The 16,286-nt window shown below is 46.7% G+C and overlaps 2 protein-coding genes across 3 annotated transcripts in view; one reads left to right on the forward strand and one right to left on the reverse strand.

Moving 5' to 3' along the window:
* insyn2a (inhibitory synaptic factor 2A) overlaps window positions 1-14,776 on the forward strand; it is a 17,427-nt gene extending 2,651 nt beyond the window's left edge. The window contains exons 2-4 of one of the 2 annotated variants that reach the window (XM_019865789.1): window positions 4,090-5,191; window positions 8,134-8,205; window positions 13,298-14,776. In XM_019865789.1, the coding sequence (XP_019721348.1) occupies window positions 4,095-5,191; window positions 8,134-8,205; window positions 13,298-13,481 (1,353 nt within the window). In that variant the 5' untranslated portion in view covers window positions 4,090-4,094 and the 3' untranslated portion in view covers window positions 13,482-14,776. Of the gene's footprint in view, window positions 1-3,759; window positions 5,192-8,133; window positions 8,206-13,297 lie in introns of those variants that run through there. The other variant, XM_019865788.1, reaches the window with a different exon arrangement.
* dock1 (dedicator of cytokinesis 1) overlaps window positions 1-16,286 on the reverse strand; it is a 65,781-nt gene that overhangs the window by 28,992 nt on the left and 20,503 nt on the right. The window lies entirely within an intron of this gene.

A 16,286-nucleotide genomic window follows, 5' to 3' on the forward strand; every position in this document is an offset into this window, starting at 1 on the left:
GGGCCTTGTTTTTTTCGAGCCCCCCCCGCAGAACGGGAAAAAAAAAAAAAAAAAAGATGTTGAAGATGCTGCCTGGCAACAGCTCTGCGAGGCGGCCAGAGGGACAACCGCCAGAAAAACAATCCCTTAAAATCCCGCGATTTCCAGCCACCTTTTAATCTTGAGGGGTATTAAGCTGGCGTTAAACTCACAAAGGATTTTCCATAGCGGCACTCGGCTGATGGTGCCTCCACGCTGACCTTTGCAGTCAATCACTCCGGCCGGAGACTGGCGGCGCGCTACAGCGGCGAGGCTCCATCAGGAACTGTAAAACACACTTGGCCGTGACGGCTGTCGAACCATCCCGAGTAAACCTGCAGCCCCACCGCCCCTGAGCCGCATTTCATTCCTCTTCTACGGGGATCGAATATGTTTTTGCCTTCTATGACATGCGTGCACTCACGACCAACAACAAGGCGCTCTAAATCGGCCGCTTGGCCATCAAGCCTGGCTCAATGAGATGCTTTTGGGCTAACAAGTCAGCTGCCGATCCGAAGTGAAAATGTTTGACGGTGAAAAACTGTTGAATGCTACATACTCACAATTCAGTACTACATAGCAGCCTTTGCAAAATGTCAGCAATTGCCTTTTAATATGTATAACGCACGGTCTTTAAATATGTCCGCGATGTTGTATTTCTGTCAATTTCGGAACTTGAGGTGAAAGGAATGACAATTGGGTATTCCTATTGCGATCAAATTTGAGGGAGGCAGCATGAAAGGGTTGAGAGGCGGATCCGACATGTTTCAAAACACTCGTAACCATTTGTAATTATGAGATCAGAAACAAGCGGGAAAGGGAGAAAGACAAAACAAGGCGAGATAAAGCAGGATTACAGGGAAGTTCCATCATGCCGCCGCTCCGCTCATTTGTTCAGGCAGCCTCGCAGCTGTAATTGTCGCGGCAGGAGAGTGGGAATTCCTCGGCGGATCGAGGCATCGAGGCCATCGTGTTTTTGCTGGATTTTCTCTGGCTTTATTGCAGTCACAACATTAATCAAAGTTACAAGCGGCGACCAACGGGCCACTGCCATGGGAAGGGGGGCTGCCGGCCAGTTTCGACACAAATCTCCTCAGCAACCTTCATCACACGCAAGATGTTTTGGTCAAGCTTTGACCTCGGGGAGTTAAGAAGTTGATGTTTTATCACGAGTCACCAAAATACGCCATGATGCTCCGCCTGGAAGATTTCGATATGTGGTTTAAATTTGGGAGCAATCGAATACAAATTTCAAGGAGTTCGTTTTGGAAGGTCCACTGAAAACGGCTCAGTTGTTTGACTTCCTGTGTCATTTTGGACATGCCTTCTGATTGAGACTTTTTTGTGGGTCTGCTAATGATAGACATGCCTCGTATGGGGGGGAAAAAACTCAAAATGGCAATTTATTTGGCATATTTAATGGTTTGCCCTTGTCTGGGAGGCTAATGCTACAGTCCATCAAACGGGTGTCCCTCAGGGTTAAGTTCCAGAAACTCTTTCATTTGGCATCATCGTTAAATCGAATTGTCATCCAATTGCTTTGCTTGTTTTAGTCCCTCAAAGATTTCAAGTCTCTTTGCATTGCTTCTCCCTCATTGACATGTACAGCCCCATTTGCCAGTGCTTAATTAATTCTGCGCTTTTTGCTACGCACACAACATTAATGAATTTTCCCTTTCGATGGAGCGCGAGAGATAAGACAAAATTAGTCTGGGGTAATAAAGAAAGAAAAAAAAAAAGATGGCAAACATTCACTCGCCCCAGGGTTGGAAATGCTGAGCGCTGACATTTCAACCCTTTAAGAGTTTACCCGCAGTGACGACTGTCACGCGGAAAACTGCTGAGTCAGGGTTGGGCCAACGGCTATATCTGAATTCAAAGTGTGGCGTGTTAAATTATCATGTGCACCCAAAAAAAAAAAAAAAAAAAACATTTCCATAACTGGGCAATTAATTGTTTTACTGCGGTAATCTGGATTTGTAAAGAAACGTCTCTCTGACAAGCAAGCCGAGAGATAGACCCCCCCTCCACCATCCCCAATAAAGAAAAAGGGGTCTAGTCTCAGAAGAAGACGCTTCGCACGATGAATCATGCGGTTTCTGCAAGAGGCCGACAGTAGGGGGCCAGGGGGAGGGGGGGGGTGCTCTCAAACATCAAGATAAGGATTTATAGAGCTCGCAGTGGTGCCAAAATGTCAAAAAAGGATCAGAGGCAAAAAGAAGCTCACAATGTAGTCAGAGCGGTAGGGCGCAGAGGCTCACTGACTCCATTCATGTTTAATTCTTACTTTTCGAGCAGGGTGACATTTCAAATTGTCCCTCACCTCGAACATTGCGTCTCGCTATTCAGAACGGCGGTGACCTCATTTCGAGAGCACGTTCAAGAGACGCACTTTATGCCTGGAGATTGAGGGCAACCAGGAAAACAGTGCTGCAGCAACGAGGAGACTGCGGACGTGTGGCGTGGCTCTTTCGGCCTGTGGACAATAAGATTGTTCAGATAGCAAAAGAAGATGCCCCCCCACCCCCCATGCATAATTCAACGATAAATAGCCGGAGAGGTAATGCAACAGAGGGCGCGACGTTCTTTCTGTGTGGCTCGCAGGTAAATAAACAGAGCGCTTTGAACGGGGCCTCCTTTTTCCTGTTGACAGAGCGCGACGGCAACGGAAGATAAGCTGAGGGGAAATAATTGCCCTGTCTGATTCAACATCTATATGAGATTGCAGACTGTTTGCTCGTTGTAAATCAGCGGGCGAGAAATTATACTGTGTTTGTGTCAGGAGTTAAGGAGCCCGCGGAATGCTAAATTATTACCTTCTTCTCAGGTCGGATTTAGTTTTGCGCTGTGCTGGCAGGTAGCGTAAAACACAATTTCACCGACTTGCAAATTTACGGAGAAGGGAGCGTCGTTCACGTCTCAAGACGATGCACAAAAAGTCCCACATTGCTATTGGCGGGGATGGAGGTATCACCGAGTCGAAAAAAAGTCATAAAATGTCCATTACGCACACATTTTTGTAACGTGGCTTAAAAGGGTTCACTTTTTACGTGTCAAACCAGACAAGTCGTCTTTTTCTCAGGTTGCATAAAGTTTTGTTGGGTTGGGAGTGAAAGGAAAAGGTCAGACAATTAAAAGCGAAGCAAACAAGAGGCGGCGTTTGTGAACAACAACCGATGGCGTGACGCCATCGTGAGTTGGGGGAGTACTTGTCGATGCCAAAATGCCTTGAGCAACTGGCGGCGACCAAAACAAGCACTAAGTGGATTGGATGATTTCATGGATTAAGGGACCCCCAAAATAATTGGAGTCTCAGATTTCATAGAGAATGGGATTACAGAGCAACCCCAACGGATTATTCTGAACAAATGCCTTCACATTTGGGTACGACCAAAGACTCCCGGATATTCTTGCATTTTTTTTTGTTTTGTTTTAATTTAGGAAAGGATGCGAGGGATATTTTGTGCTATTCAACAAGTTATTTTCGCCAGCATATTTCTTGTACCTACATGTTTGAGCCACAAAAACATTTTGAGCCTCCGGTCATCACTGCGCTCTTTCGTGCTGTGACAATGAGGCACTCTAAAGAGGTTCACTTTTTTTTTTTTTTTTTTTTAATAGAAAGAGATTAAAAGTAAATTCAGGGTTTATGGTATGGTATTGACATACGTGATGCATAAACTCATCACATTCCAGAAAAGCAGAGAAAATGGATTTGCCAAGATATTACGTGCCCGCACCCTTCCACCTTCTCTCCGACGTGCACTCACGGCTGACAATGGGACACGAACGATTTTTGTGGCAGTTTGGTCTCACGTGAGATTTTTCGAATGTAAATTATGTGCTACGGCTCAAGAAAGGGTAGGCACAAGATTGAAAGGAGCTCTCACGAGATTAGCAAATTTTGTTTCGTAAGCAAGGCAATTGCGAGGCTAAGAATTGTGATCTTTGCCTTAATTATGCAGGTTGATCCCCGTTACTTGGCCTTAAGTGGCTGTAATACACAAAGCTTTATGACTAAGCCCAGTCATTAGCGCCGAATGACTCCCTATCTTTCTCCACGCCTCTTAGGAACCATGGTGAGCAAGGAGGGCGGCAGATACATGCTCACCAACTCTGAATCTGACTCGGAGGCGGCGGTGGCACCCTTACCACCCACCGCCTCGCTGGCGCTGCAAGTCAAATATTCTCTGGATGCCAATCGACAGGTGAGGAAGCGGAACAAGGCCCTGCAAGTGCGTTTCAAGGATATCTGCGAGGCGCAAAACGAGCAGAGGGAGGCGGAGTTGGCCAAGGACGGGAATCCTCTCTCTTACAAAGCGGCGTACCGCAAGTACATGACCGTTCCGGCCCGTCGATCCATTCCCAACGTCACGCGCAGCACCGGGGTGCAAACGTCCCCCGACCTGAAGAAGCGCTACCAGACGTTCCCCTTCGAGCGCAAGAAAGGGCACGCGTTGAAGCACGCGGCGCCCGCGGAAACGTACAGAGGTCAGAATAACGGCTTTGTCGTGGAGGTGAAGCCGGATGCGCCGCGGTGTTTTGACGACGAGGCGGAGGAGGAGGAGGGAGCTCGCGGGGGGAGCAGAGTTTGGCGGACCAAAGCGCTGCTCCACACAAATGAGCGCGTGGCTACGGTGGAGCAGCACGCGGCACCCGACGGCGATGCGCTGCCGCCGGGTTGCGCCGTCAACGCGGACTACCAGCTCTGCAGCGTAGCATCCAAAGCCAGTGCGGGATTTCCACCGGGAGAAAGGCGGCCGCTCGATCACGAGGAAGTCTCGCCGTGTTCGCGAAACCTGCCTGAAAGGGCCTCCAAGGTGACCGGGCCTATCGCGTGGAACTCCCTCACCCAAGTGGAGTGCCTGGAGAGCCTGTCGGCACGGCACAAGCGTAAGAAAAGCCTGCAGCCCGACGGGCCGCAGAGCGAAACGTTGCCGCGCGCCGGCCGAGGCTGCGCCGCGCAGGCGCAGCGTCATCCCGCGGACAAGCCCCAGCGGATGGCGGCGGCTGACCAGGAGGCCTGTAAGCAAATCGTGCCTGTGGATCAGGACGGGCATGTTAAAGCACAGCTTCAAGCCATGGAAAACCTCATCAGCTCCAGCCAGGAGACCATCAAAGTGCTTCTGGGGGTGATCCAAGAACTGGAAAAGGGGGAGGCCCACAGAGAGGGGTAAGTGCATCTCACCTTAAGCCATGTCGGTAGCATTAATCCAAAATCAAATACTTTGCCATTCTCTCGGTGATCGTTAACTATGTCTGAAATTCCACCGCATTTAAGTTTGACTCAATCTACCCGTTAAAATGAAGACCATTCTTTCCAAGCAATTGATCTCGCTACTGCCACTTGCGACGTCATGGTCAAGCAGTCTACAGCACGTGCCGGCAGACCTCGGAAATACACATTTGTGGCTCAATGGCGACTGAGTTTATAAAAAAAAAAAAAAAAGGCAGATAGCATCGAGGCAGCTGGGAAATAGAGGACTGTTTATCAGAAAAGAGGCCAACAAAGGGGGCAATTTGATGAGAGAATTGCGAGGCCCTGGGCAATCAGATACTTTGAGGTGTGGACTGGCGTACAAATCGCTCATCTCAGGGTTGGCTGTTCATTTTTTGTGAGAGGAAAAGTGTAAATGCCATTTAGTCTCGCCATCGATCTCCAACGTGCAAAACTTTCAACAATGTCTCCGAAATTTCGCTCTCTCTTGAAATTTGCCATCAGTGAACACAAGACCAGCTCAATAAAACACCAAGTCCCGTGGCTGTCCTGTCTAATAAGATTCGCGAACATGCTTTTTACACCCGCCCGCACGGTGACCTTTTTAAGGTGGATAAAAATCAGGGTGCTCAAAATAAGGCTAATGGCGCCTTTGCTTTCAGTCTCCCGCATGGGAGACCTGCTCAACAATGGCGCTATTTTGTCTTATTAGCTCAGCGTGAGATGGGCTGCGACGGCGTGGATTTGGAGGCAACCAGATTGCTGTTTTTGTGTCTCTGTATAGATATAAAAAAATCATAAACAAATAGAGGCATGCCTTTACGGCGTTCTCTAAAACGCGGGAGAAAAAGTGCAATTTCCCCCCCCCCACAACTTACAACAAGGAGGGTCTCAATAAAATGTCTGCTTCGGTAATAACAACTCTAGGAAGAATTACAGCAGACTGTGTTACCATGACGACTGCAGAGCGTAAATCCTGGGTGGCATGGCTTTTATGTTTCCAACCACGAGTTTGTACAGCAGAATGTGGTGTCGGTTAACTTTTTGTAATTCCCACTTTCCCAACAATGCCGCGTTCCCGATGACGAAAATTAAAATCCAAATGAAATGAAAGGAGATAAAAGCGGCGCTGATTGCAAATCCCAAACGATGCTGGGACGCCATCTACAGTCCTCGCTTAGTCATTACAGTACTTTACAAACCTGAATTTCACCGACGAGCTTGGTGAGACCCGCTTCCAAGCCTTCCCTTTTTTGGGAATGTCGAGACGTCAGTAACATCCACACGGATTTGTCAGGCTGCAGCGGCTATATGAGTGACTGCTACCAAGTAATGAAACAAAGTGGCGCTTCTCAGAACTTCGTCTGTGTCGCCAACAACACTTTTGGCTCAGAAATGATGGTTTTGCCAAGTCCGAATGTGGACCTTTGCCCGAGCGGCTGCCAAGTACAACATTAAAAAATGCAATATAACTTATCTACTTGGTCGTGTCACTGCAAAGGCAGAGACCCAAATATGTGTACACGAGCAATTACAAACCCACTTTTCCAAAATATGTCGCCTTTAATTAACGCTCAAAAACATCACCTTCAGCTCATCCCGTTCTCCGACCTCAATGGCGTGAAATACCACGCCGGCATCCACACCCCCCCGATATATCTGTCAGAGCATATGGCGGGAAAAGGATTAGATAAGGAGCGGGGAATTTATGATCGGTGTTTAATTTTTTTCCTTTTTGACTGGCGCAGCACCTCGGAGAGAGAATGATTAGGAGACATGATGAGCTAAATGCGATCGCTAACGCATTCGTCGGACGTGGTCATAAAGCGGCAAGAGATGATGGGGTCATCAAACAGCAATGTCGAACATTCCATTTAAGAGTTTGGAGATATCTTCTCACACACACACACGCACACAATGGAGGTAAACCCCTTCTGCAGTGCTCAAGATGGAATATTACGTGAGCGAAACATCCCATTAAACCCACATAAAATGGGAGCTATCTTTGTGGCTGGGTATGAGCGGAGGGAGCAATAGAAGTGCTTTGTTGCCTGAGAAAGAATTGAGCCTGCGGTGTACTCAAAGGGGTTCGATTGCATCAAAAATGTTCTTTACGAGGCCTAAACACAAGAGAAGTGGACTTGGGGATTGTGGAATTTTTAATTGCAATATAAGAGGTAATGGTCGGCTTTGTTGGAAAAATAGGATGAGGGTGTTATCTTTCTGTCTTTGTTCTGAAGTCCTGTTTCCGGAGCCGGTGTTGAATTAGCTGGACGTGGCCTCATGTCACACAGGTCACGACATATCTTGCAGAAAATTAGACAAGACTGACTCAACAGCACCTGTACTGGTTGCAGCCAAGAAGTGCACTCCCTTTTTTCGCTTCAATGTCAAATCAATTCCAATCCATCCAAAGAGTTGTGAACGCTCAGTGGATGACACATCGAGCTGAAACAAAGAACTGAATTGTGCAAACAGAAAGTCAACGTATTAAAACAGCAAATGTGGCTTTAGGTAAATTGCCGCCTGACATTTAGCCCCTGCCCTCCCTCCGTCGAATAAAGAACAATAATAAAAAGACGAAATGACAGCGTAGGAAAATAATTAGCTTCTGCGCCCTTCTGAGCCGAGTGTAATTGTGAGCTAATGTTGTCAATCGGGTGGTCAGGCTTTGATTAAGCTAGCCCTTAGCGCAGCACGCAGAGTCACCTCCACTCTCAATCAGCGAAGCGTGGCTAATGCCCCCCCACCGACTCTCGCGCTTGCCGGACGCTCAGCCGGGCGGCGTGACTCCCCGCTAATGAGCGGGAGACGTACGCCGGCGAGAAAGCGGGAGCGGCTTAACAAGGCCTGTAATTATTACACACTCACCACTCTCATCTTCCTTCTCCCCGCAGGCTCTCCTATCGCACCGGACAGGACACAGCCAACTGCGACACATGCCGGAACAGCGCATGCATTATTTACAGGTCAGTGGCGCGACCCCGTCAAAGACACAAATGTGCCGTCGTTCCTGCTTGGGGGGCGTGGGGAGAAGGAGCAGGTGTGGAAGTGACAGGACCTTGGCGGGGAAGCGAAGGAGGGAGCATGGAAAGTGAAGGATAGGAGGGAAGGGGTTGGGGCAGGGTGTCGAGTCAACTTTGCCTCCTTGCACACTTTCAAAACCCTGAAAAGCACACAGGTCTCAAACTTTAGTCCTTGATGGCCGCTGTGCTGCACGTCTTAGATGTTTGCCTCCTCCAATTTACCGGACACAAACGATCAGGATTGTTAGCAGGCTCCTGCGGAGCTTTCTGCCAGTCATTTTGCGACTTGTTTGAGATAAAGATGCATGTTGGCAATGGAGGTCAGGGTTTGAGGTTTGATAAAGGGGCTCATGTTTTAGGGTCTGGGGGTTCAAATGCAGGAGCTGAGGCTTGAGTTACAAGTTGCCTTTCGGAGCGAGGCCGAGAGCTTAACATTAGGGGTTGCGGTGATCTATTTTTTTTTCCACCCTCGCTCAGCAGTCATTGACTTAAAAAAAAAAAAAGGGCTTGAAGTAAAAACGTGTGGGGTCATGCGAGATGTGCGTGCGTCAAGTCAGGCATGCAAAAAAAAAAAAAAAAATCACGTACTTCCCCGCAGGTGAACAAAATTTGAAAGCGTTGGCGCGGCAGCGCGACACGAGCCGGATTACGGCGCTGATGTCAAAGACAGAAAGAGAGCAGCGTGACGACTTTGGACAAGTTAGTGACACGGAAGCTCGCGAGGTGTCATTAAATGAGTCAGTAACGCGTTTCATGTTGAAATTGGTGCGATTTTGGCCCGGGGAAGTCACGTTCCGGCTCCCTCCGGTCTTCTTACTCTTCATCTCTCTGCTGTGTCTGCTTGAGTAGAGACAGACTGCGGCTCTCTGGAGAACATCGCTAACCTTTGCGGTGGGTACAAATGACAATTCCTCTTACAAACCTCAACAACTCAATACTGAGCGTTCTCATAGATATTCTTGGCCGATAGGGATGTAGCAATTGATTTATAAATGTGCGTCTTTTATGTCGAGCCATTACTCAGGATGGTCCAAGAAGCAGCATAATGCGCAATTCGATAACACGACACTTTGCCAACAATGGTGAAGACTGATATGACTAAACACAAAAATACACTTTTCCAGCACAGTAGCAAGCCGATACGTCCAGGTATAAATCAAGTCACGCCGATTGGCGTAAAAACAAACAAAAACACGCTTCCTCGATCTACGACAAGCCTGCAAAACACTTCCCAAACAACTCTCCCAATGACACGCAGAGCAACAGAATCCCCCCCGCAAATGTACCCGGGTTTCCTTTTTAAAAGGTCTGCGCCCAGCCTTGAAATCAGCGTTGGTTTTGAGAAAATGATCTCAATTGGACACACACTCAAATATAGCAAAAGCATTGATGCAGGCTGGAGGATTAAAAGGCAATCTAATTACCTCCATCTCCATGAAAGCTACCTCTCCGGAGGTGGAAGAACACAAGAAGGAGGAAAGCAGACCCCGGTTCGGAAGCATAGCCGTGACGGGAAACAAAGTGCGCGTGGGTAGAATAGCTGTCGTACAGTCAGCGCGGAGAAGCAAGCGCATTTGAGTTGGGCGAAATCGGATTGTTACTGAAGCAACGTAAGGTTATGTTGAATCGTATCATCGTTCGGGTATATTGCATCACGACAACATAACAGAGAGAATCGAATTGCGTCGCATTTGGAGTCAATCCGAGAAATCGGATCATCCCGGAGTGCGACGCGAGTAACTCCGTACGTGTGGCGCATCCGTCTTGTCGTACCCAGAATGACTCGTACTGCATGGGAGTCGCTTGGTCCATGTTAATAAATGTGGGGACCCATATAATACGCTTTGGTCTTTGGGGCCGAGGCAATTCATTATGACGAGAACACAGCGAGAAGGGAGGGGACGCCACACACCCTGCACATAATCAATATATCAAAACGCAGAACCACGGCACCGCATCCGAGTCCGAGGACTTCAAGCAGAATTCACAAACGCAGCCGGCCTTGCCAGGTTCAATTCCCCCAACCCCAGCCCGCCCTCTTTTTTTTTGAAGATCCCTGAACCATATCGCCTGAATGCGTTATCGCCTTCAGGCAGCGCAGCCGACGGGAAGGGATTCAGCACTTTTTCACACAAACGTGCGCGGCTTTGAATCGGGAGTGGGCGAGAAGAGGGATGAAAAGATTAGTGGCCTCTGTGGCATATCGTCGGGTGATGTAATACCTCAAGGTGTGGAAGGGGAGCAGAGAGGGGAAAGAGAGACCCAACGGAAAGTCAATGAGGCAGATGAGAAGATCTTGAACCACGGTCGTGGAATTTTGCCGCATGTCTTTGTGGACCACAGTGTCCCTTTACTATACGTTACAGTTTTTTGGGGTGTGTGGGACGTCTGCTTGCCTGATGACATTTAGACACTGATAACTGGGCCGATGAGAGCTGATAAATCTTTCATTGAACCGCCCTGATGATCTTTTCAGCAGACTCTTTTCAAACAAAGCCGCCGCACTAACCTTTGCCTGCTCATGGAGCCACTTACAACAAAAACGTGATGGTTGGTCGTATACACGGACGAAGACACGTTCACCAGAAAACGAGTCTCCAAGTGGTGTTTTTTTTTTTTTTTTGTTTATCCTTATGTGACCACTTCCAGCAAGCTTTCTTGGCCATTCCAAACAACACCTCTTTGCTTTTACTTGAATGTTTTCATGTAAACACTCTCCCTTCGTAGATTAATCGTCTTAATGATCTCATTAGATGCATCCGAGGTTTCCCCTAATTACTCACTCTTTCCGAGCGGTCAACTGCTGCTTCTAACAAATTGCTACCTGACACCAGTAAGACCCAGGGTGGGATTAAATGCAATTCTATGCAAATGTGCCGAGCGGCCGCGGATTATAAATGTAAATGGCCGCCGGCGAATTAATTACTGTAAAAATAGCCGTTTCCGAAATGAGCTTAAATGGACTTTTCTGTCCATGCAGGGAAATAATAACTTGTAGCCACAGATGGTGAGCAACAACGGTCTCAACAGTATTATGGGCTTACTCCGAAGAGCAAGGAAAAGCCTATTATGGCGATAGTGTTGGCGTACGCGTGTGTGGGTACGTGCGAGCGATCCCCGAAGAAAAAGGAGGAAAACAGAAAACGGCAGCAATGGATGAGAACATGCCCCTCGGATGCTTTGGCACAGACGCAATTAAGGCTTTGTGAGCGATGAAAGGGCCACACGGAAATACTTTGGCGGCAATATCCGCAAATCCTCATTAGCCTCTGACAAAACACGCCACGTCATTGATCACACCAGACCGACACGTCGCGCTAATTTGAGCTCCGACGTCAAACTTTGCTGCCTGCGTCAATAACCTTTAGCGGGCTACACTGAAAATACAAAGCGTGGGGAATCAAAGCTGAGAGTCGGCCACTCACGCGACCCGGATCTGAATGTAGAGAGGTTTGAAGGAAAGCAAGAGCAAGAGGCCTCCCCCGATCAGCCCATCGATTAATTGGACACAAATTTATTTTGCGTGATTAAACATCGAAATGTGCACGTGAGGTGCATTTAGCATCGTTGTCCACCTGGGGTCGCCATCCTCTCGTACCACAATATATCGGTGACTTTTCTTTCCCTTTTCAATTCAACATCAAAAAAGCTCAAACACAAAAGCTGATCTCAGTGTTTTTGTGATTTGAGGTTTCTTTTTGGGGGGGGGGGGGTTAAAACTAAGATATTGTGCCAAGGGCATTTTAAGTTTTTTTTTTTTTTTTTTTTAAATGGGTTCCAGCTCACCCAGACTCAAGTGAGGATAATCGGTACAGAAATGGGATGAATGGATGGATGTTCCAAATGCTCTCCCATTATCGATCGAGGCGTTCGTGCATAAATTCTCCTCCCGTTCCAGTGTTTCCATAATAGCTCTCCCATTAGCTTTACAGTCACAAGACACATTCCAAGGCTACACACTTGGACCAACTATGCCCTGATTGATTTCTACCCTCTGTAATTAAGCGATTGTGATTTATTTGCCAATTACTGCGGTGGTCTCGGCCTCGAGTTTAAAAAAAGGCCTGAGTCGGGGGGGGGGGGAAATGCAAAGTGCTGAGAGCGTAGCCTCACCGCCGCAGGAAGTCATCCATTTTGGTTCAACGCGGACATTTTAGAATCATGTTGGCCATTTCCAGGGCACGTTCAAACAACACCTATTTCAAACCATTGTCGTTGCGTGTGGCCATGTGTCTAAAGTCTGACAACTGAAACTGCCAACTTCAGGTCAAAGATTGCGTTCAATCCCTCCCTTTTTAATATCTTAAAAAAAAAAAAAAAATCTAAGTGTCAGAAGAGCCTGCTGCCAAGCTCACCTTCACACCAGCCAGCCAGCCAGCCGGCAATCACGAAGCAAATCCTGCAGCCGTTATGCAAGTGTAGCCTGTCGCAACCCCCACACGGCCCTCATCAAGCCATCCGGGTGCTGGTAGTACCGGAGGACGCTTCGGGAGATTAAAAGTGCCAGCGCATTTAGCGAGGCTGTAATCTCGGTCCTCCCCTGCCCGCCATTTAGCAGAAGCTAGCGGTCAAGTGCCTGCCAGGATTAAAAAAAAAAGAAAAAAGATGGCTGCTGCAGATAACTCACAATATACCAGCCTCAACCAATGTGAAGTTTAACTGATTCCATGCCAGCCATTTTCAAAACAGAGTTTGCCAAATTTCCAGCCATTTAGTGCTTCTTGACTGATTTTTCAAGGCACAGAGCCACTAAATCCCTGCTCGAAATTACATCCAAACCAATTTTGCGAAAGCTGCGTACTCAAGTCACCCATTGCTTTGGTTGGTTGTGCGTAAAAGACCGGGGCTTTTAGGCTCTTTTTTTTTAGGGCTATTCGAGAATCTTGTGGTGAAAGCGGTGACTGGGTCACGTTGGGTATGATTTGATGCTAGTGAGCCAGATCAGGATTCAACCATACTGCATGGTAAAATTGCTTTTTTTTTTTTTTTTTTTTCCCGAGGTGGCTGATCTGTTTTCGTCCCTTTTGCTTGACAGTGTGGAGCTGGATTTCAAGCAGCAGGAGGACAAACTGCAGCCTCTCATGAAAAGACTCTGCCCCTCGGACGACAGCCACTTCCCCGCCTTGCCGTACCCCCACGAGGCCTTCACATCCACGCCCAAGCGCAAGTCCAAAGCCGAGTCCAAGAAGCACGCCCGATGGAGACTTTGGTTCATGTGAATGCATCGCCGGGGCGGGAGGGAGCCAGAACGTCACGCTTTCCTAACTCGGGAACTTCCGCCTGGAGCCATTTTGGAAGCAATTGTCGTCAAACTGGGAGTGAAATCGCACCTGGGGGGGCGGGGCCACACTTTTGACAAAATGTGATGAGCAGCTCCTTTCGAAGGTGCCGTCTAATGAAATTCCGGACTTGGGTCACGTCGGGACTACATGGGTTTGCCTCTCACCATACAGCAAAGCACAACAAACGCAGTTCAGGAAACACTTTTCCCCCCCAAGTACCGAGACTATTTTCACGCGTGAAACTGTTCATACCGTCTCAAGGAAGAAAGCTACGATCAATTTTATCCATCTCTCAAATGTCACATTGACTTCTCGACTAACTTTGAAGGAGATGTACATAAAAAGAGTCTTGTTAAATGAAACTTATTTTCTTAATGGCATTTTTGGACATCAAAGGACATTTTTATCTATAGCTGTATTAAAAAAAAGATCTTAAAGTTTTAGCCAAATATATTTAGGAAATTGGGGGGGGGGGGGGCTGTTCACATTTATTGCCACTAAGCTACTATCATCTTTTTAAAATGGAGTTGAGGCTCTAATATATGTATATTTTTGTTCCAGCCCTGAAAATAATGAACACCATTGAAGGGTAAGAGCGACTACATGCGATTGTATTGCCGCGGTAAACCGAGCCTGAACGGAATGTACAGTGTAGCCTCGCATTTTATCAGGACTGAAGCTGCTTCAAAAGAAACAACTGCATTTTCAAAGATAAATCAATGTGCTTTTGTTCTTTTTTTTTTTAACTTCCATCCCAACTATGAATACTAGAGGTGTAACGGTACGTCAAAAATTCTGTTTGGATCCGTACCTTGGTTTTAAGGCTGCATACAGAATCAACATCACCACCAAAAACAAACAAAAACAGAAATCAACATTTCACACATTATTGAAATCTTTTTTTCTTTTTGCTTGCAATTACACTTCCTGCCCCCTTCCCTAATAAGTTCCACGTGGGAGTTTGCTCCTACTCAAAAATTTAAATGCGTGTGCCGTTACACCTGAGATGAACACCCATTTAGCGACTCCACACGGTGCTCGGAGATCATAAAAATATACATACACTGTAGCCAAGGCATTCGCATTTCTTATAAATACCTTTTCTGACGGTTACGATATGATACATAACATCAAATAGGGCTACTTCGATTTTACGAATAGGCATAGCTGATACCTATCAAACAAAAATCCATTTGTGAATAGGATTGTAGAGTTACAAAGCCACAAAAAAATAAAAAATAAAAAACAACAACAAAAAAAAAAAACACAGGAAGTAGTTTCAAGTGCACAAAGGAAGTGCCAGGACGATTTTACTCCAACTTTACGGGGAACACCTCCAACCTTGTCCGTAGGTTTAACATTATGATTAGCACTTGAGAGAAACCTCCGAGATTATCTGTATCTTGAAAAAAGTGCAATTGATTTACTATGTGCAATACTGTGTATTTTATACTGTTGAAAGAAAAATAAACGATTTAATATGCAAACGATGAAAAAAATAAAAGCAGACACCTACAAAACTTGGAATTATTTGTCCAGACAGTCAAATGATGTTGCACTGTGTTCATTCAACATCATTTTGCATTTTTCGCTATCAGGTGCCAAAAACGGTATCTCCGATCTTGATCGGCGTCATGTTTACTCCGTTCCAGTGTGAGGTGCCAAAACTTGTCTGACTTCCAAGGGTATTGGCATTTCTCCCCTCCGTGATCGAAACGATAAAGCGAGACTCGTTGACTAATCTATATCGTTTACTCAAAGGCTATATTGATCCCAAATGCAAAGTGACAACGCTGCCATCTATGGGGATCTGCTGGTCATTACTGTGGTTTACAAATTTGATATTCACAAACCAGGCGAGACTCCTCCGCGCCTGACAAATGGACTTGAATTTTTTAAATGAAACGCAGTTTGGAAATGGGCCTAAAATTTGAGAGTACATCTTGATCGAGGCCAGCTTTCTTGAGCAACAATTAATTGACTTTTTTTTTTTCTAGAGTCAAATCAAGTAGATGTACTCACCTCCCCTTGCAAAATAATGGCATTTGTTATACACAACGTAATAGGCTTCTCAACCTTTTCTTAAATGTGCCAATTAAGTCTTCTGTATCCTTTACAAACCCAAGTGATAAACACCGGATAACAGTCTCTATTCTGCTGTATTTTGTTGCAGGGCCTTAAAAAAAAAAAAAAAAAAAAAAAAAAAAGACACTCAGAGATTGAACGCGGGAGAGCAACTGATTACGATGCAGTGCCATTTCTCGCTCTGCTTCTTGGCTCTGCAGCACTTTGAGTTCAGTAGCAAAAGAGAAAAAGGCAGCGAGGCAAAGATCTAAAAACGGAAGTTTTCCCTTTTTTTTGAGGGCTGTCACGCAGGAAACAACAAACAGGATGTCAATCCAGGAAGGCGACGTATTGAAATAACACGAGACCGTGGCAGGGTAGAACAAGCAACGTTTAGTAATATGAAAATCAAGTCAAACTACTCGCTCTTCAAAGATGCTAAGCGGTCATGTGACAGATGGCGCCAAAGCAATACTTTTATATTAGACATGGCTTCGGCTAGGGCACAAAAGACGAAGTTTTTCAGCAAATGATGGTATGTTCCCCACACAAATGGTGAATTTGCAACACTGCAATATCCAGCTCGACATCATCCGAAGGGCAGCGCGGCGACCCATCTGCGTGACGCCGCTTCATCTACATTCCGTCCGAGCGCCAGGGAAAACTGAGGAGTGAGCG

This window comes from Hippocampus comes, unplaced genomic scaffold (assembly GCF_001891065.2).
Source record: "Hippocampus comes isolate QL1 unplaced genomic scaffold, H_comes_QL1_v1.1 scaffold116, whole genome shotgun sequence".
Lineage (NCBI taxonomy): Eukaryota > Metazoa > Chordata > Actinopteri > Syngnathiformes > Syngnathidae > Hippocampus > Hippocampus comes.